At 45.4% G+C, this 21,150-nt stretch overlaps 1 protein-coding gene across 5 annotated transcripts in view; it reads left to right on the top strand.

Moving 5' to 3' along the window:
• WDR59 (WD repeat domain 59) overlaps window positions 1-21,150 on the top strand; it is a 1,538,892-nt gene that overhangs the window by 225,872 nt on the left and 1,291,870 nt on the right. For all 5 annotated transcript variants that reach the window (XM_069604207.1, XM_069604197.1, XM_069604168.1 and 2 more), the window contains exons 3-4: window positions 14,594-14,729; window positions 16,097-16,182. In XM_069604207.1, coding sequence (XP_069460308.1) covers window positions 14,594-14,729; window positions 16,097-16,182 — 222 coding nt within the window. The remainder of the gene's footprint in view (window positions 1-14,593; window positions 14,730-16,096; window positions 16,183-21,150) is intronic.

Genomic DNA, 21,150 nt, shown 5'->3' with positions numbered 1-21,150 from the left:
CCTAAGTTTCACAATACTATATGATTAGGTTTATTTATAACATGCTTAATACCAAGAGGTTTCTAAGCACGGACCGAACCAGTGTTGCTCTGTGTCATCTAGCTTACAAGTCGAGCGCGTTACCCCTGAACTATCCTCCCGAGACAATAGGCCGATATGGGCGAGTCACACCTAGATTTGGCAATCCGGTATAGTGGGCAGAGGCCTAGGTTTCACAAACCAAAAGGTTTCACAATATAATAGGCAATTATGGGAGGACACACCTAGATTTGAGCAACCTGTATAGTGGAAAAGAGGGCTAGGTTTCAGAATGCAATAGGTTTTACAACATAAAAGCAATTATGGGAGGACACACCTAGATTTGAGAATCCTGTATAGTGGGAGAGAGGCCTAGGTATCGCAATACAATGGGTTTCACAATATAATAGGCCATTATGGGAGGGCATACCTAGATTGGGAATCCTACATAGTGGGAGTGAGGCCTAGGTTTTTACAATACAATAGTTTTTTTTTTTAAACAGTTTGTGTTCACAATGTATTTCTTAGTGAGTGTGACGGATGTGAGTGCTTGGTGTACTTCTTTACCATGTTGTGATTTTGTACGGTGGGGTGAATGGTAGGGTGGTTATAAGTTTCAGTGAAATTGTGCCTACCGTATCCGTTGATGCTGGTTGATGGCAATAGTTTCCTCTTTTGACCCGTCTGGGCACTGCAGCTGGCTGCTAATGCTGGTTTGCTGGTGGAACTATTATGCCTTTGCAACCACCTCGTTGATTGCAGTATCAGCAGGGAAATGTTGGCTGTTAGGTGAATGGTTGGAGTTTGACACTGAACCCGGGGACTCAGGTGGGAGCACTGCTGGTCCTTTTTCTTGAGCTCAGTGCAGTGGTGAGCTAGGTGATGGGGCACAGAGCGCCTGTTTGGTTAGATGGTAGTTTAGGCTAGGTTTAGGTTAGTGGGTGGCTGCTTTCCCTGCTTACACCTGCAGACACAGTCTGGAGCCGCCACTGTAGGAGCTGTCCTTTGCCTTGGGGCCCTTAGCCGCTGGGGCTGCACCGGGCAGAGGGATGCCCTAGCACTATGATACTAATGGGAGCCTCTGGACCAATCGGGGGAGGAGGCGGGACACAAGGCGGGGAAACAACATAGAAGGGCAGACAGGAGCAGGCTCACACACCAGCAATTTATTTTTTACATGTTTGTAAAGCGCCGAAAGCCTTCAGGCATCGGGGTGCGTAACATAAAACATGTAAGTGACGAACAGGACCGAGAACGCTCTAACCTACGCTGACTATCAGTCCGGGATCTGAAATTTTCTATTTAAATAAGTGTGTTTTGAGGTTCTTTCTGAAAGCCTGGTAACTTGGTTCAAGTTGGAGAGTTAGTGGTTCCCATGCTTTGCTGCCCGAACAGCGAAGGCTTTGCCCGAGCCAGTGGCTCGGCTGTGAAAAGGCACTATGATCCTGCCTTGGGCCTCTGATCTCAGTCAACGGTTAGATCTTTTTCTTGAGATCTACCGGCGCGGTGCCATATAAGTACCTGTGCACTAATGTCAGGATTTTGAACTGGATCCTGTCTTCAATCTTAAGCCAATGCAGTGCTTTCCTTGCCATGGAATTGTGATCTCTTTTCTTCATACCTTTGATAATACGTACAGCATTGTTTTCCATGATCTGCCATCTCTCTATGCAGTTCTTAGTGGCACCAAGCATAAGAGATTTTCCATAGTCCAATCGAGACAAAATGGTTGCCCTAGCGATTGTGGCAGTGTTCTTCTCACTCGGGAACGGACGGATGGATCTAAATAAGCAGAGATAGTAGGAATTATTCTTGTGTAGATAATGAACCTGCGCCTCTGCTCCCAAAGATGCCTCCATAATCATTATGAGGGTTTTGACCTGCTCCAACACTTTTATGCATGTGTCCTAGATGTAAAAAGACTCATAGTCTATCCCTAGCTTAGTTTGGGCTTGACGGGTGCCGAAGATCATCTGTCTTTTTACTGTTGAGGCACATCCAATTGTCCTCCATCCAATTTTCTATGATGTTGTACAGTGTTGAGATTTTGGCGCTATCATTAAGGTAGTTGCCCTCCAGCTCTACCACCAACTGGGTATCGTCGGCGTAGTTTGTAAAAAAACACTCCGACGCTTTCCAGTAGTTCGAACAAACATTGCATGTACAAGTTACAAAGGAGAGGGGATGGGCCATCTCCTTGAGGAAGCCCATAACTTATATGGGCTGCCTTGGAGAATTCCCCTCCCCCCACCCAATGGATATTTGCCTCACGGTCAGCCAGGAAAGATGTCAACCATGCCAGTACTTCTTGGAGCAGCCGGCCATTTTGTCCACGACCTTTTGTAATAATTTGTGGTCTACTAAATCAAATGCTGTGCTCAGTTCCAGGAGCAGCAATAGCCCTGTCTTGCTCTTATCAAGAACACTAAGCATTTATGTCTGTAAGTCTAACATGGCGGTCTCCGTACTATATATAAAAAAATCAAAGAGCAAATGAACACAGTTAAGAAATGAAGGTTGGGGTGCAGGGGACCTCACCTCAGCTTCCCCAGGGACCAAAATGGTGTGCTGGAGGTGGCGAACGAGGGACTAGGTCCCCGTTGGTGGTTAAAGTGCACAGGCTGCCAATACGTCCCAGGGGCGGGTACCTGGTTCTGACCTCTTGGGTCCTGTTCTGTGTACCCTATTCAGGAGAATGTTTGTGGGTTCATTTTCGGTTATAATGACTGCAAACATACGAGTGACTGTTTCTTTCGGTTCTGTGACCAACACTGATTCTAGAAGGTTCTTTATCCGAATGTTGGAGCGCCGTGTGCGATTCTCAAGGTCTTTGTACTGCAATTCCAGGTTGTGTAGACATTGTGTAGACCATTCCAGGTTCTAGACAGTTCTTCTAAAGAGATGTCGGATTGCTTACTCCTCTCTGTCAATTCCTGATTTGCGTGCTGATTGATATCTACCCTTTCTGAGAGAGTAGACATTTCTTTGCTCAAGTCTGCGATTGACCCTCTAATTTCTGAGGTAAATCTGGAGAACTGTTGCTGAAAAGGAGGCAAATTTGTCTTGAAATTTCTGAAAGCTTTTTAGAAAGTCATCCTTAGATGCCGCCAAGTCCGATGCTCGCAATTGTGTTTCCATCTGCTCTTGTGATTTTGGTTTGACTAGGGACCCTATCAGGCTTTTGTTTTTTGCCCAAAGCGAGTCCAAAGATTTGGGCTGTTTCTGTGGTGAGTCAGTTTCTCCCAGTTGAGTGAGCTTCTTCCTAGTGCCAGACATAGGTCTTTTGTTATTGGCTGTAGATGTATTGCTTTCTGTGGGAACGAGCCGCCCTTTAGTGGGCCGTGATCTTGACTTACTGGCCCTCCAAGGATTGACAATAATTTCCAAAAGTACTTTTCCCGTCTTGTACTTGCTAAATAACCCTTTTCCCACGGGCAATTCCACAGTCACTATTTATGGCCCCCTTGGAGCGCCATCAAATATTGGATTGTCCTTTTTTAGCTCAGTCTCTTTAGCATGCAGCGCATGCTTAATGGCTAACGTTTTGTTTTTTTGTTTATTGGTTAAACAAGTTAACCTTTAACAAAATTAAAGAAAACAAAACCTTTACATAGTTAAAAATTACAATGAATCCACAGTGTTACAGAAATAAAAAAGAGAAGAGAGAACAAGAACACGTATAAGAAAAGAAAAAGCTTATACAAGTTATTAATACATTATTTATATTAAAATCACAATTCATCATCATCCAACAGACTAAAATGACTCTAAGGATAAAATCACAAAAAGAAAATCTATAATTGCCCTATGATAATAGATAGAATGGCATAACCCCTCAAGTTGTTTTGGTGACATCATCCTCGATTCTTAGGGCTTTTAAAAATGTAACAGCAATTATTGTAGAGGTGGAGTGGCCAGATGAGCATCCCATGAGCTCTCTGCAATACCAGTGTCCCAGTCACTCAAACATTTACGTAGGTGTTTTCGCCTCAATTCAGAGACAGCTGGACGAACAACAAATATATGTTTCAAGAGTAGATACATTCTCACAATAGTGACAACCCATTGATGCCATACCTAACAAGCCTCTTCGGCCATGATTTGCTTGGCGGGGATTAGATTCGACCAAAATCGCAGGCAGTCTCTACAAACCCATTTTGCAGGATTAATAGCTAAAAATGGGGCCAGACATCCCAATTTCTTGTGATCATTCTTCAGATGGCCATGAGGGGAAGGAGTGCATTTTTCCGACAGTTGAAATCCAGTCCAACCTGTATAAATGTGTTTTCACTCTTTCAGGATAATCACACAATTCAGTTAGAGAGGAATTCACAGTTTTTAGGATGTTGCAGAAATGTTCAAAAATGCAATTCACCCACCAGCTCTTTTTGCCCCTCAAGGATGGTATTCAAATTGAAGAACAAAGGACCCCCCACTGGGCATAACATTTTCCTTACAAGTAGGATACATTTCCAATTGGCAGGGGCCTGAACCGAGATTATTCCCAGGTCGTACCTAATTGCGTCTATGGGGATCGCATTAGGCGCTCATAACAACCTCTGCCAGATCAAGGCTTCTAGACGTGGCAGAAAGTCCATAAGAGTTAGTATATAAATGTACATGCCATATAGGATTTTAGGCACCTGCTTTCCCTCATAGTATTTAAGTACTGGTTTCAGGGAGTATTTCCCATAGCGCCCATCAACCGTGACATTTGGGATAGATCTTTCTTTTGCTCTCGGAACAACACAGAATCTTTGTTTTAACTGTATTAATCTGGAGGGAGTGCTTTCCCAGATAGACTTCGAATTCTTTCAGCAGGCTTTGCATTCCCACTGGAGTACAGTCAAAAAGGAGGAAGTCATCCGCATAAGATAGCCAATAGGGTTTCAACTGATCTATTGCAGGTCTAACCAATACAGCAGGAGTTAGATGTTCTCTCACATCCGACAGGTAGAGGTTGGAAAAGCAGGGTGCTAATGTGTAACTCTGCCTGACACCTATGCCGGTCGGAATACTGCAGGAGAGGCCCCCCCCATACCGTTCAACAGTACCTGAATTTCTGAGTTCTCATGTAGGCCCACTAGGAGTCTTAATAGGTCCCTGTGAACCCCCACCTCTTAAGTTTAGTCTACAGAAGTTGGTGATCTACAGCATCAAAAGCTGAGCTCAGGTCTATTGATGCCACCTAAACTGTCCTGTATTTACCATTGCAGGCAAGATGTTGGATCATACTGACAATAGAGCCATTCAGGGATGTACCAAGACCTCTCTGAAAGCCAGTCTGCCATTTTGTCAATCTCCCAGCAGACACAGCCCACTCTTGCAGATGGGACTGCAAGATGGAAGCAAACACCTTGCTGTCCACATCCAGGAGAGCAATTGGTCGATAGTTCAATGGGTTTGTTTTCACCCCCTCTTAAAGATGGGAACAATAAGGGCCTTGGACCAGGATGATGGAAATTGCTCAAGACACACCACCTCTTTAGGGTACTTAATACCTTTGCCCAGAAAGAAGGTTCAGCTTTCAGGAGATAATGTGATGGCTCATTCGGGCCGGGGGCCCATGGAGGCACTTAATTTTTTTATCACCCCTAAAGTGATGTCTGGAACGAATGCGACAAGACTCATCTTTTCACCCTTAATAGGAGGGAGGCAGGGTGTAGCGTCATTAGGAGGAGCATATAGAGTGGGAAAGTGGAGGTACCAGTCATTTTCAGTTTTTCCACCTGGCAAGAATCAACAGAATTTATAAATGCCAAAATGCCATAGAATTCTTATTCCACAGAGATCGCAAAAGCACCTCAGTGTCTTCCTGGAATCTCCATGCCCTACTACACCGCAACCAGTTGCAGAACGTTTGGCGTAAGCTCCAGCACTGCTCACTGGATATCTCTGGTGCCACATCCAGGCGAGATCTTGATAATCTTAACTCTGAGTTTTCTTTTCTTAGCAGCCAGTAAATTATCGTAGGCATGTACATGCTTATCCTCATCTTCTTAGCACCCCACCCTTTCCCTGGGTCGGCTGAGGTAAAATCAGGTTTTCAACAAATTCCTCAAAGTTTGCAGGGCATAATGCCCATATCTTTCATTCTGATGTTGAACTGTCCAACGCATCCTCCCAAGTACCATTAACCCTCTTAACTAGGACTTCCTTCCAAAATAAACAGATTCCAAGAGGGATTGGCAGTCAAATTGGACAAGTTCGAGTTTGCCGGACGAAGATGTAAGTGGCTCAAAGAGAAACTAGCCACCAGCCTAGAGTGGTCGCTCAATGAGGTTTGGGAGATCGAAAGTAAATTACACTTATCAAAAAGCCAATCTGCTTCGAACACATAGTCGATGGTTGACCATGATGAGCCATTAGACCATGTAGGGTGACATGGAATGTCTCCCTGCACCTCACCATTAAGGCGGTGCAAGCCTACACCCCCCCCTCCCGAAGCATTTCAACCATTTGGCCCCATTCAATGTTTTAGGGTCAGTTCTAAACAAACCTGTAGTACTCATAATGTCCCCTGATAGCATGCAATTAGAATTCAGGTCTCCGCTACCATTTCTTGTCCACCCAAAGAGCTCCAATCATTCACTATGGAGGATAGATCCAACATCTTTTCATGCCAATAGACGTTAAGGATTTGTATGTGTGTTGATGACTCTTCAACCAACTCCATGTGGGCCTGCAAGATACCGCAGAAGTCGTTGTCTGCCAGTCACCCTAATCCTGTCATCAGATCGGACCATAGTAAAGAAACCTCCATAAGGTCTATCACGGTCCCCTCCTTTTGCAGGCTCGGCACTGACCACTCACCCACCCACCCATCCACCCACCCACGCTCCATCCATCCACCCACGCTCCATCCATCCATCCATCCATCCATCCATCCATCCATCCATCCATCCATCCATCCATCCATCCACCAATTTTCTTGTAAGCAGACAACCCATTGTGCCTGCCCAACCTCTTGGTTGTGTAGAATTCCCGAGTAACCCTGGGTATTCCATGATAGTTTAGAGAAAGTTCAAAGGTGAAAAAACAACTCTCACTTGGCCGGTAAAGTTCACAATAATTTTCCAGATATAAAGTGTCCCAAAGTCTTCAACTACTTGGTTTTCCAGTTTGTCTGATATTTAAGTTAGCTAAAACGGCCAACACGTGTTTCGACTAAAGTATTTTTCAAGGCAAATGTGTATCTCTCTGCGTTACCCACATGGGTTTTTTCTATAGTTTATCAAAAAGTAGATTGGAGCGTTCCTTTAAAGTAAGTATTATATGATATGGATAATGCTGAAGCCAGCCGTCCCCCTTGTTGGAGTAAGTGAGGTGTCCTATATGGAGTCACTTCACGGATGCTCCGCGTGTCTGTCTCATAGAGAATGGGTCTGGAGTTCCCACACTATGTGGAGACCCTGCTGTGTGTTAGTGCTGAATAGTTTTTAGCAACCACAACCAATCATTTGAAACTTCATAGTCCTTCATTTTTGTTTTCAGGGCATTGATATTAATTTTGACTTGCTCATCTGAGCTTGCAGAGCTATAGGTGCTCTCAGCTTAACAGGCATCCGCCATTTCATTCACATCAAAACCAAGAATTCTGATAGCTTCACTTTCATGCAATACCAGCTATGAGATCAACCTCGAATTGAAGTAAACCACTGAGTGGTCAGTGCGCTCTCTCACTAGTAAATTTACTCTTTTATAATGTCCGATGTAGAAATGCCTTTTAAATTGGTGGCCTCCGAGAGCAATCGTAGAATATTGGAACAATTTAAGCTAATTGACATATTTTCTGGGATGACACTTTCAAACAAAATACCCGTCCACTTATTTGCCTCAAATAGAGATTGTGTCCTTTTCCGTTCAGTCGGTCTATAATTGCCAATTACGCTGACTCCGGTCGGAGCACGCTCAGCCGTCCTCCACCCATTATCTCTCACACCTTGTTGCACATCCTAAGGCTGTTGGCAACGTCCAGCGAAAGAACAACCCCCAGAAGGCTCCCTAGCAACACCCACATTTGCAACCTGGGGAGGAGTAATGATCTGGGGGTTCCAAAATGAGCCGGGCCAGCCCGCTGCATGGAAAGACCTAGACATACTTCCCCCCACTCTAGATGTAAGTTCACTGGAGATCAAAACAACAGGGGTAGTTGCGTCATCAGATGGTACCACTAATGGTATTTGAGTACCCCATTTGCATAGATCTGATTCTATACCCACAGTAACTGGGAACAAAGACAAGAGGCCTGGGAATTCAAGTTAACTGCAGATCGCTTTTAGATTTCTTCTTTGTCCCCTCTTTTCTTTTCCATACTTTCCTTCCAGAGTGTTTAGACACAATCTATCTTCTTTTTAGTTCTCGGCTTCGTAATGGAGATTAATGACCCAGTAGTCACTTGAGTGTCACTAGTTCCTGAAATAAGAATAGTTTCTCCCTGGGAATCTGGAGGCGGTTGTTGTGGGGTACATTTATCTGCCCAGCAGAACTCCCCTACATCACCAAACCACATCTCGGCAGTCCCCAGCAGAATGGCTGCGCTGACTCTGTTGAGCACTATCGCCTTGCATTAAAACAGTGCTTTGCAGTCTCCAAAATTATGGCTGTGCCTTCTTACCAGCCACACATGGGGCAAGATGAAACACAGAACACACCTAGAATTGCTGCTAGTAGTTCTTCAATTGCACCAAAGAAAATAATTCAAAGGCAACATTGCTATGCTGCCAGTTCAAAACCTTTTCCCTGAGAAAGAAAACATTTTGCCATTTAAAATGTCTACGCCCTGATTCTCTTGTTCATCTGTTTAACAGTACACAGTTCTGATCCAGTGAGACCCAGCTATGTCCCTCCATATTCAGGTTGTGCTCCAGCAAAAAGGGGGCATTTCTCATTGAATGACTGGCTGTGTCGGGCAAGATCTGTGAAATAACAAGAAACTTCACTCCAAGCCATATGGAAAAAACGCTTGACTTTTTGCAACAAAATATCACAGCTAATCTCTTCACAAGAAGCCCTATCTCTCTGTGTGTGCTTATGTCAGTTTCAGTGGACCCTTGCCTTGAACAGATTTTTGTGTATGAGAAATTGACTAGGGCTACAAATAATGTTTAGAATCTAGATGTAAGAGAAAACCGCATTGTGAAGTGACAGCAAAGGAAAATTAACCATGTGTAAAATGGTGCTTTTTACAAACAAGGGCATATCTGTTTAAAAGTAATTTGTTGAATTAAGGCCATGTCCTTCCATAGAAAGATGAAGGGGGTTTGTTTTAAAACATATGTAGGATATTTCATTCCAACAGGGTTGCTTTCTGGTTCAGGAAAGAGAACAAAAAAAAAATATTTGCTCAAGCCACAGAACAGGTTTTTCCTGGCCTGGCTTCAAAGGACTTTGCTTCCTGGGAACAGAATCTGCCTCCCTTCCAGTGGGCAGCCCCCGGGCCATATGAACAGGCAAGGGTGGTGGATCTTGCACCCTCGTCAGACTCTGTGGCAGTGCTCCAGCCTGGTACAATGGATTTCTTTTTAGCCCCTTAACTCAAACTGGGGAGCTTCGAAGGCAACTCAAGAGCAACATCGTATTCAGTCTGGCTAAAGCCTGACATTTGACTGGGGGTTGGGAAGTATGCCCTTATTTGGAAGACAATGCCTGCCCATTTGGGGCAAAAGACTGTTCTAAATTAGTAAACTTTAAGACTTTTATTTCTGCAACCGGAAAACACAGTAAACAGTTTAAATGTAATTTTGCTGGCATTAAAACAAGACATTATAGCTTTCCCTAGCATGTGGGGGACGCAAACGGCAGAAAAATGTAAATCATGGGAAAAATATACATTGTATAACTGTGAAATTTAATTCAAACATACTTTGTGATAATAGCTACACAAATCTAAAATTGCAGAATTTTAGGTGAAGCGTTTGCCACTAGAAATGGTGAAAGATTATTAGAACGGCTAAACGATATCGTACAAATGTGTGAATTGGAATTACATTTTCAGTGTAAAATCTGGAATCTGCCTATGTGATTTTAAAAAGTGCTATAACTGTAAAAATGTGCATTTTATGTCATAACTGATTTTAGCTAAGAACTGTGGCAGGGCCATGGGCCTTGTAATCACATTCCATAAAATGGATGTCATGTCCCTGAAGTCCAACCGGCTGACAGGAAGGCGGTAACAGTAACCCCTGACCAATCCAGTTGTTAGAGGCATGTCAAGCCAAAGGTCTGCCCCCATAGTAAATCCTGTGATGTCATCTGCCTTATAAAGGAAGAGGCTCACAGAGACAAGGGAACTCTTCTGTATTTCCAGCTCAAGCGTATCCAGATATTCCATATTCATTCCGCAAGATTCCAGATTCCACTGCCAGGCCAGAACATAGCTGACCCTGTCCAGGTAGGACCACTGATCAGAAAAACCCCACTAAAATTCCCAATAACTCAGGGAGAAAGGGGAAAGGTGGCTGAATCCTCAATGGGATTATCCAGTACTACCTGCTTGACCTGCTACACGCTTTATCCAGCTGAGGTGCCGCTGTGCCGTGACCAGACGTCTGCCCAGCTGTGTTCTTCTAGGAGAGCACGCCGCTGTGACCAGTGACCAGATATTGCCTCACTGTCCAGAAACTCGGTCTGCTGTCAAAATTCCCCCTTCAAGTGCTTGTTGTGTGCATTTCCTTTCCCCAACAACCACCAAATGCATCTCTTGCTCTGTTACATTGTATTAGGGCCAATCCCATAGAAATCCCATAACTGCCATAGCAGGAATCCTTAAAACTATCAGAACCCTCTGTGTATCTTAATTGATTTCCAAGTGTTAGTGCCATTCTTCCATTCATTTCTGTCCTGGTGTAAGTCCTTAGTACTATTTGGATTAAATGAATTCTCCCTAAAAGAGGCACACAGCGTGAAGGGGTTAAAACTGCAGTTTAACCTTTCTATTCATGGGTGGCGTTTCTTATTTTTAGCCACTAAAAACTAGTTTAAGTGAAACTTGTCCTTTTTTTCCAAAACGATTTTCTTTGTCCACTGCTTTCATTTTTAAAACCGAATTTCCTTTCCCATTGAGAATCTCATCCTGGCAGTAATTTAGAGTCCCTCTTTCACGTTCATATTATCCCTGTGATGTGCATCTGTCACTCAGCATAAAAACCACATTCCGATTTTGTCTATTCAACCCGTTTTTCAAACTGTTTTGACATTCAAGCCTGTGTAAATTAGCAAATGCAATTTCTACGTGTATGATTTGGCTGCACTGTGTTTTTCACTTCAAAGTTGATTTTCTGAACTGTATGACCATTGTTGGTACCTTGCCTTGTAGTTTGCTAGTGTTCTTACATCCCTGGTACTGTTATAACTCATATTTAACTCATTCATTCAACCGCACATCTAAATTCAATATTTAGTAATTCTGAGTGCTATTTTGTGCAATTGCAGGGTCTTTAAATCCAGGGGTGGGGGGCGGTGATATGGGTTGAGTGCCCTATCAATCGAAATTCTTAGGAAATACAGTAAAAGTGTTATGATTGTGCGCTGCAACCTAGGCCAGTTGCAAGAGTCCTAGACTGGTGTGTGACGCCCGCTTAGAATCCTTAACATTGTACTCCAATGAATGACAATTTGCCCTTGTCTTCATGCATTTTTTTTGTAGTCATGTTACTACCAATGGCTTAAGAGTCACAAAGTATAATGCTGTCCATTGATTTATTATCAAAAGGGGGCTGAATCCACTTCTGATTTATCAGCACCGCACCCGTGCTGGTCAATTCAGTTCCGCTAGCGCTAGGTCTTTTAGCTCTACACGGAATCTGATTCTCCACAAAACCTTCTGGACCTTTTAGATTTTTATTTGGTTAGTCAAGCCACGTGTGAACAGGAGCTCTCCTTGGCAGTGACATGCAAGTTTGCATTATCGAATTTGAAAAGGAGTGACTCAAGAAGAACTGTAAGATTTTGTCACCACTTTCAGGCTCTCATATATAGAGAGACCAACACGCGAAGGACCTGATTAATCTCCACAAGGTAGTCCGTCCGTGGGGGTGCCTGATCATTTTGCCTCAGAAAAGGGACATCATGCTTTGCTTGTCATTAGTCACACACGGTGGAGGGGGGCAGATGGAAGAGAGGGTGGAATCAAAATCCGGTGCATACCTTCCCCCCAGATAAGGCAGTGAATCCAGGTAACTGGAACTCACATTACTTCCAATTGAGATGGATGCTGCAGGAAGTAAAGTTCTAGATGCGGGTGGAGGTTTTGAAGGTTCTAACGTTTGAACCAGAGTGTTAGGCTTAGTAAATCCGGTAGTTGTTATAGTAACCTTTGGTTTAAAGAATGCAATAATTAGGCCTTGGGTATTTGAGTACGAGTCCTTCAATTCATGCACTTCCACTGTGACGTAACTAGAGTTGGTTACCAGGATCACTCCTTCAATTCTCATAGACTTAGAGGACAAGCGTATAGCCTCTTGAGGCGGGTAACAGTATATTAGCCGTGGCGAGGATCTCCTCGTCTGACAGATGCATACAGTTCTTGTTGGGAGGCATTGTCAATTTGCAACTTCTCAACCTGTGCATAGAGGGGGAGTCACATTCTTGCTTCTGTGACCGCCGGCTCACTGGAAGCCAATGGTATCAATCCATGTCAGAACATGGTATCAATCACTGTCAGAACACAACAACGAGTTTCCAAAAACTCACCCGCTTCACGGAGAGAGACGCGATTTGCACAGCGATTGAAGGGATGCTGGACACGCAGGAAACCAGATGTCTCTGAACGAGCAGCCAAGCCCGTACTGACTGCACAGACTGCCACTCGCTCGCCACTCTGCCCTCCATGGTGGCTGGGGGTTTTAGTAACTCAGCTCCTCCTTCGAAATAGCAGTCAAGGAAAACAGACTTCCAAATAGAAACACAGAGGGTGCACGACACAGACTGCCACTCACTCGCCACTTTCACTGCTAATAGCAAGTGAAATTGTACCTGTTTCCAAGCAGGAGTTTTTCCACTTTCAGATCTTTGCAACTAGAAATTGTGTCCTGCGGCTGCATTGCGGCAGGCATTCTTTCCCACTGCCTGTAGGTATCTCGGTCTCATCCGGGCCCTCACCTCTGCGCTTTTCCCCGTGTTTACAATTGGCTTGACTTACCCCCGGCATGCTATAGTCCCGGGTAGGGTTAGAAAAGGAGCCCGTGTGAGAGGCTTTCCAACTGAGGTTGTCAAATTACCAGAATGGGTAGGGTGGGGCTCGCTTTTCTCCGTTCTCACTGCATCTTGTTTCTACGTCGCCGCACGTTGTTGCTGGGATGGGGGTTGATGTGGACCTATTCTGGTGTCACTGGAGTACAAAGAGGGCCACCTTGATCTCTGTATCCCGACTTGGCTGTTTAGTTTCAGGCGGAGCGATCACCAGCGCATCCTTTCTATTCAGCGGCCATCTTGGAATTATAAGTGTATTCTTGACGCTGTGTGCTCTGAGGTCTTTGTACTTGCCTACAGCCCTTCACCCTCCTAGAGTAAACGTGGCTGCTCAACCATTGCTACCATACCTTTTGGGTAGTTCAGGCCAAACCAAAGAATTGGAGCCGTGTACACCTAAAGGTGATTCTTCTGCAGTCCTACCACAGGTGGACTTTATTAAAACTCCCTAACATGAGGCTACATCTGGGCTGGGTCTGGCATACGATGATGGTACCTGGGCATATGAGCCTGTACCTTATGAGACTGTCTGGGCTCTTGATTAGTGAACTTTAGCATATACTTTAACTGGTCTTATGAGGCGGTAGATTGGCATATGTCTGTGTCTGGCCATATGATGGCTCTAACTATTCACCGAGCTGCACCATGCGTAAGTGACCTGTAACTTGTTTAATGCTTTTAGCATATTTTGTGTTTTTTCACATTTTTTGTTAGTGGAACAAGGGTCCTACAACTGCCTGCTACAGTTAGAAGACCATGCTTTCACAAACACACGGTTTCACTACATTCTTTTTCAGAAAAAGTATTTGATTGGTCCAAGCAAATGCAATTAATCCTCACAGCATTCTTTTTCAGCTTTGCCACCTTTATTTTATTCAGCAAAAATGTACCAAGTCTATTTGGAAAAACAACAATGGAAGCCTACCCATTCGCGTTTAATGGAAATCCTGTTCGCTGGACCAATGTAAAATACAAGAATTCCCCAGTATGACAAATATAGTTTTGCACATGACAGGCTTGCAGAGGGGAACCTAAAAACATGACCCCCATCCATATCCACACACTCCTGGAACTCTGCACTGTTCTGCTGTTTTGGGTTGCCTCTGAGGTGCACGCATAAGGCGGATGTTTTGTTTGACTTGTTTGATTACCTGTATGTACCACCTTCAATTTCTCAGCCTTCCTTGGTTTGTTCATGATGAAACATATCTGATGGTTCTATTTAACCTCTCCAGCTCTCTCCATTGCCTTAACTGCTTTCTATGTCTTGTATGTCACAAGTGTAGTCTGCGTCTCGAACAAGGTGAACTTCTTGCCAGCCAGTTATTTTCTTAACCGTTGGAGTCCATACCAGCTTTTTTGTTTTCTGTTTTTTCTCTTGTAGCCGCCGATTTCTCTACATCGTGAATCTTGATGCGCCCACGGAGGGGCACCGCAAGATCTCGCGTCAGAGCAAGTGGGACATTGGGGCTGTGCAGTGGAACCCGCACGAGAGCTGTGCACACTATTTTGCAGCTTCGGTAAAGGGAGTTTTTTTCTTTTTCGCTCTGACCCTGCACTCGCCCGTTTAAACTTTAAAACCTACTCTTATCTTGTCAGAAATTGTGCCCAACCCGCTATTCTCAGTCTTTACTACTGCTTTGGCTCTCTGGCTCTTTCTCCATTTCACTCTTCCATCTTCTTGCGCCTTTATTCATTGTGTCCGTCCTCTGCTCCCTATCTTCCCATTTAGCCGTTCTGTGTCTGCCACCCCAGGCTCTCTGCATTCCCCTGCGGCCCATGCTTTGCTGTGCTCCACACTGTACGGACGCACTTTCCTCCACACACTGATGAACCACCTGTACCCGCTCTAACACCAGCCCTTTGCTCTCCTTTTTGAGTAAGAGCAAAGCTTTAGCCCCTGCCTCCAACTCTCTCCAGTATTTTCATGTTCCGCGCTTCCACTCCCACTCACCCGAGGTCTCGTGCCCTGCACTATACCATTGACCCCTATGCTTACATTGACCTGTGCCTCTCACTCTTTGCTCGGCCCTACGTCCTTAGCCTTATTTGCTCTTGTTTCTTTATTACGCCCAGATTTTTGCTGTGTCCACTTTCTCCTTGCCCTGATGTTCTTAACTTTCCCCATGCAATTGCATCTTCATCCATCTGCCCCTTGCATTCTTCACTCATCTTCTCTTTACTTCACAATTCCTTCTCGCCTGTCTGTGTTCCTCGCCCCTGCTTCCATTACCCAGCCCTGCATTTCCCAGTCCTTTACTCACATTTGCCATCCTCCACGCTTCTCGCACCACCTTCATCCTATGGGTCCATTTATTTTACAGGTGTTAAGGCTGCTAGTGGTTTTTGCTTTGGCGTAAAGGCACGGTTTTTAAAATAGGTTATTTCACTAAACGGGGAAACCTCCCTCTCACCCGCAACTTTTTTTCTGTTTCGCATCTCTTTAGTCATTCTTTGTGTTTTGGTTTTAAACTTTAAAAACATTTAAATACTTGAAAAAACATGACTTTGAACTGAGGCCCAACATGCCAATGCCGTAGCGCCTTTGCAAAAACATTTCGACAACTGTTTTCCACCCACCCCTATTTCCAGTGCTGTCCCAGCACTTCGTACTCAATGCCCTCCTTGAGCAGCCCGTCACTTTTCGCTTTCTGCCTCTAGGCTCTATGCCTCGTGTTCTCCCTTTGAATCCTGCCGTTCGGCATTGTTGCAAACCTGTGCTCATCCCCTCTATTGTTTTCCGCTTCCCACCCTCTCCTCCCTCACCCTCTCATCTGATTATTCTCTGCAGCCCTTTGCACCCTATTGTTTCTCTGTTTACGCATGCCTGCCTGTTGCATACACTACTACAGATATCTTCTACCATATCCTCCCTTTCTAATGGCAGAGCAACCAGCGTGTGGACCTATACACGTGGAAGGATGGGAGTGGAGAGGTTGGAACCTCCCTTCAAGGACACACCCGAGTTATCAGGTAGGCTACCTCTGTATTAGATGACCCAATTGTCGACTTTTGTATTTTAGTTCGAAAAGCATCGAAAAAGTGATTTGGTTAATTTTAATGAGTGCTAATATTTTGCAAGTTCTCAAATACGTTTCTCTATTTGATCTAGCCTTCTAGACCAAGGCAGGGGTCATTATTGATGGATTATTTCCCGAGGCGAGGCCGAGGGCCATAAATCGGGAAAGGGGTAATTTTCCAAAGCGACAATGACCCCTCCCGAGGTCTATAAGGGTATGGGCACATACTGGTAATAGAAATACAAGTTTTGGAGTTTTCCTGGTGAAGTAAAACTTTTCTTTAACTGCTGAGGGTTTTTCACTCCCAGTGCTGAGCCCTTTTTGGGACATTTCGGTATGTCCCTTGTAACTTGTTTGTTAGAAGTGATATCCCGTGCAAATGTGCACCCTTTTCTTCCCACATGTATGCGGTCATAACGTCATGACACCACCAAGAATTCCTAGTTTGCTTGTGAGAAAATAAAAAGTTACCACATTTTGTGTTTTTTCAGAAAATGCCAATAAAATGAGGTACAAAGAAGCCTGTGGTTTTTGCCTTGCAAGAGCGGGGAACAAATGGTTTGCTGTTCTGAATTCACAATTTTCCAAGCTTTCAAGAACAGGTTGAGTGGAAACAAAAAAACATATTTTATATAAGGTTATCTATCATCAGTTTTGTGAGGGGTAGGCGATTGCCCCCTTTTTTTCAATAGGACATGCTTGGACGGAATGGACAAGGACCGTGGGAAAGCTGAATGGGAAGACAGAAATGCATACATTTTTGAAAAGAACACCAAATTCCAAGTTCAGGAAGGGTCATTCGCGCAGGTTAGGCAACAACTATGCAGCTAAAATTCGCATAGTTTGGGAAAAAATTTGGTCACAGGATTTTATGCTGATGGCCTAAACGGACGTACTTGACATTTGAAAATAAGGAAAACAAATGTTAATGTTAAACGATATTTGTACCGCGCACTTTCACCACTGGAGTGGTCCCCTGGCGCTCTGGCAAGCATACATTTTTTGAAAGAACACAGGCAGACCTTTTGAAGGCTAGGTGACTTGTGCAGGTTAAAAAAGCGTACAGTGCCTAAAGCAGCGGCTAAATGTAGGTTGTGTAACAAAGTCCAGTAGGAAATGTATGCAAAGTTATCCAAACCAAGAGAAAACAACATATTTCTTAGCTTCCCACATTCTCACAGGTGTCCCGATAAAAGTGGTGCCTCACATGTGTCGGTGCACTGACCTGGTTGCAAAGGGAAAAGGCTAAACCACTGGTAGATCAAACACCCTGGGGAATACTGGATTTGGCTGTCTGGACAATCCACAGATTTAACAGGTAATCCTATGCATTTCTGAAAAGAAGCCTTCCGAGGGAATCCAAAGAAGTCTGACTTTCGCAAATCACCCTAGAATGTATTACCCACAAGGCATGGCAATGTCCAAAATGTTGGAAAAACCCCAGTTTTCAGACATTTGGCACCCGGAAACAATTAAAACACGCCGCCAACACATGTCCCGCGTTCCCACAGGTGTCCCGACAAAAATGGTAACTCTCATGCGTGTGTGCACTTAGATGGGTGGAAAAAATAAGTGTCGACCGTCCCCAAGCCCAGCGGACATCCCAGGTATCCCCGGCAGGGTCCCCGTCCCTTCCCGAGGGAAAAGCTGTAACGGGCCAGAAACGGGGATGCCGCCAGCGTTCCCCGGGACCACTGCTGGAACTGGGGACGGTCAACCCACATGGGAGATGGGTGCCTTAGGCAGGGAACATCACTCCTTCCGTCCTAGAGCTTTGGCTAGGCTGCCTTACAGGGTTTCCCTCCAGGGACGGATGGGGACCCTGCCGGCGCTCCCTGGGACTGCCGATGAAATTGGGGATGGTCGACCAACAAGGGAGACAGGTGCCCAAGTCCAGAAGCAGCAACCCGGCCGTCCGGGAGCTTTGGCTGTATTGCGTTACAGCTTTTCCCGTCCGGGAAGGGATGGGGACCCTGCCAGGGCTCACTGTGACCACTGCTGGACTTGGGGATGGTTGCCCAACATTGGAGACGGGCACCAAAGGCCGGGGACATCATCGCAGATGGTCCTGAAGTTCTGGCTGGTATGTGTAACCGGTTTTCCCTCCAGGAGGGATGGGGACCCTGCCAGGGCTCCCTGGGACCGCCGCTTAACTTGGGGACGGTCGACCAACAAGGGAGACGGGCACCAAAGGTGGGAGGCAGCACCCCCGGCCGTCCCAGAGCTCTGGCTGGGTTGCCTTTCAGCTTTTTCCTCCAAGAAGGGACGATGACCCTGCCGGGGCTCCCTGGGACCGCCGCTGAACTTTGGGACGGTCGACCAACAAGGGAGACACATGCCCAAGGTAGGGGCCTTCATCGCCAACCATCCTAGAGCTCTGGCTGGGCTGAATTACAGCTTTTCCCTCTGGCAAGGGACAGGGACCCTGTCAGTGGCTCATAGGGAATGCTGCTTTAACTTTGGGACGCTCCACCAACAAGGGAGACAGGCGCCCAAGCCCGGAGGCAGCACAGCCAGACGTCCCGGAGCTCTGGCTGGCATGTGTTACAGCTTTTCCCTCCGGGAAGTAATGGAGTCCCTGATGGGGCCTCCCTGGGACCGCCGCTGAAATTGGGGATGGTCGACCAACTAGGAAAACCGGTGCCGAAGGCCGGGGCCATCACCCCCGACCGTTCTGAAGCTCTGGCTAGGCTCTGTTAGGGAGAATTCTGAGAAATGTGCTAATTCCCTCTACCTTGGAGACCCTCAGCAACTTTGCTGGATTTTGAAGACTTGATTTTTTTAACCTGAGAGAGTGAGCCCCTTTCTCCCACTCTCTCGTGTATTTTAATGTGATTTCTGAGCTTTGTGTTTCTTTTGGATATGGAGTCTGACAAACTCCATAGGTATCATATTTTACATTGTGTCACACAGCACCTTCAGTGCAGTGGAACACAGGGAAGTCATATATATTTCCCAAGGTTTAAATACCTTCTCTGGGATAAACTACTGTTTCCCAGAGCAGTAGAGTGAAATTGACTTTACTTACATTTGTAACTTTCTAGACCCAGCACACACTATCTTATAATAGGGTGCTTGAGGGGTTACCTAGTATCCCCTTTGTCTAGCTTCTCATGTAATAATTGTATGTTACCCTTTCCTCACTGAATGGCTGGCGGCAGTGGTTTTGTGGTGTGTATTTACCCCAGGCTGCGCTCGCAGCTGCAGTAAAGCACCCAAGGGTGGCATTTTTATCAAAATGGCCCGGTCGTCTTGTTTTGCCATTTCTTTGTGGAAAGGTCCTTCTTGAGATTTACTCTGTGCGCCAAACCAGGTTTGGTCCTATCGTTCGCTTTGCCTTTGGCAGGATTCCTGAGTGAAGCCCACCTCTGGGTCCAGGGTGTCTGGGGTGGGCAGGAAGTGAGGGAGGTGCCCGAAGCTCCCTGTGCTTGGTCTCCTAGGAGACCCAAATGCACTCTGTAGCTATGGGCCGGCTGACTGTCCGGCAAGGACAGCCACCCTGCTGGGTGACAGACAGCTAAGCTGGAATGAATGTGGGAGAACTGAATAAAAGGCAAGGCTTTTGGCTTTGAAGGCAGCGTCGACCACTGGACGAAGGAACCGAAGAAGAACTTGAAAAGGACGCCTGCTGCAACTCCTGGACCATTGGTTTGCCCGGTGAAGCCCTGCTACTGTGCTGAAACTCCAAATTTGTATCAACAGAGAAGCCCCTGTAAGGACAACTTCTCCCCTTGAGTTGGTGGGACCAATCAACTCCAAAGTAAGCCGCCTGGACATCCTTCTCAGAACTGGTTGAATTTTCAGAGTTGCTGCTGGAAACCGTGTAGCCAGGTAGAGGAACACCAGATTGTGTGCGTTGCTTTTAAGCTGGCCTAGAGCTCCAGGAAGATCCTCCGGACTCCCAGGAAGCAGGACTGACCGAAACGGAGCCCCCTCAACAGAGTGCGGGATCCCAGAAGCAAGGAAAACTCATTTTGACTGCCAGGAACGACAGTGTTGCTATTTGCAGTAGATGCGAGAAGCTTATACACTGAACAGCCACTGTTTGAAGATTGCCGGTTGCGAGCGGTGACCGTCCCATTGCAGTGCTGGAGTCCCCAGAAGTCCTCCCTCTTGTCCCCACGACTGAGGCGCAGGAACAGTGAGATCTGCAGAGCTGCTCAGGAACAGAAGTCATCTGCTGCACTTTTTCTTCAATACAAAGGTACTGTAAAAAGTCTGAGAGAACTTACCTCTTGCTGTAGAGTTGCTTGCATCTTCTGTCACTCAAAAGTCTAAACAGCGTGTGGCGCTACATTTGATTCTTCCTTTCTTCAAAGACTTGTAAAACATTGTGTAAAGACTTTTTCTACTTACCTACCAGAGGTGCTTCATCCTATATAAGACTTTTGCCCATTGACTTTGGCTTAGCCTATTATACTGAATGACACTGTTTAGGGGATCCAAACATATTTGCCTGCTTAAGAATATTTGTGGTCTCTTGTTTGTTCTAATCACCCTTTTCTTTTACCAACTTCTAAGAGTGTTCTAAATGTCAACAGTAATATATTAATGTCCCCAGAACCCTAACTATTGAAGTCACCTGAGGGTGTAGGTTGTGTCTGTGGGCCATCCCAAAAGGGTCTTTACTGATTTAGAAACTAGTGTGTATAGTATTGAAGTATATTTGTGTATTACTATTATATTGCTCCCTTGTGAGGAAGGCTTATTCTAGCTGACTGATAAATACATGAATACTTGTTTATTCAAGAAACCTTGTGTGCAAGACTTTATTTGAACACTTGTCACTGTGAATCTCTGTGTAACTCCCCTACAGCTTACATTGACCCCTCTTGAGATAAGCCTGGCTGCTCAACACGCTACCAAAACTGTGTAGTAAAAGCTTATACCAAAGGTTGGGTTTCCTATACCTGTAGTCAGG

This window comes from Ambystoma mexicanum, chromosome 1p (assembly GCF_040938575.1).
Source record: "Ambystoma mexicanum isolate Mex_15411 chromosome 1p, UKY_AmexF1_1, whole genome shotgun sequence".
NCBI classification, from domain to species: Eukaryota; Metazoa; Chordata; class Amphibia; order Caudata; family Ambystomatidae; genus Ambystoma; species Ambystoma mexicanum.
The sequence above is the reverse complement of the archived record's forward strand: the minus strand, read 5'-3'. Positions and strand labels throughout refer to the sequence as shown.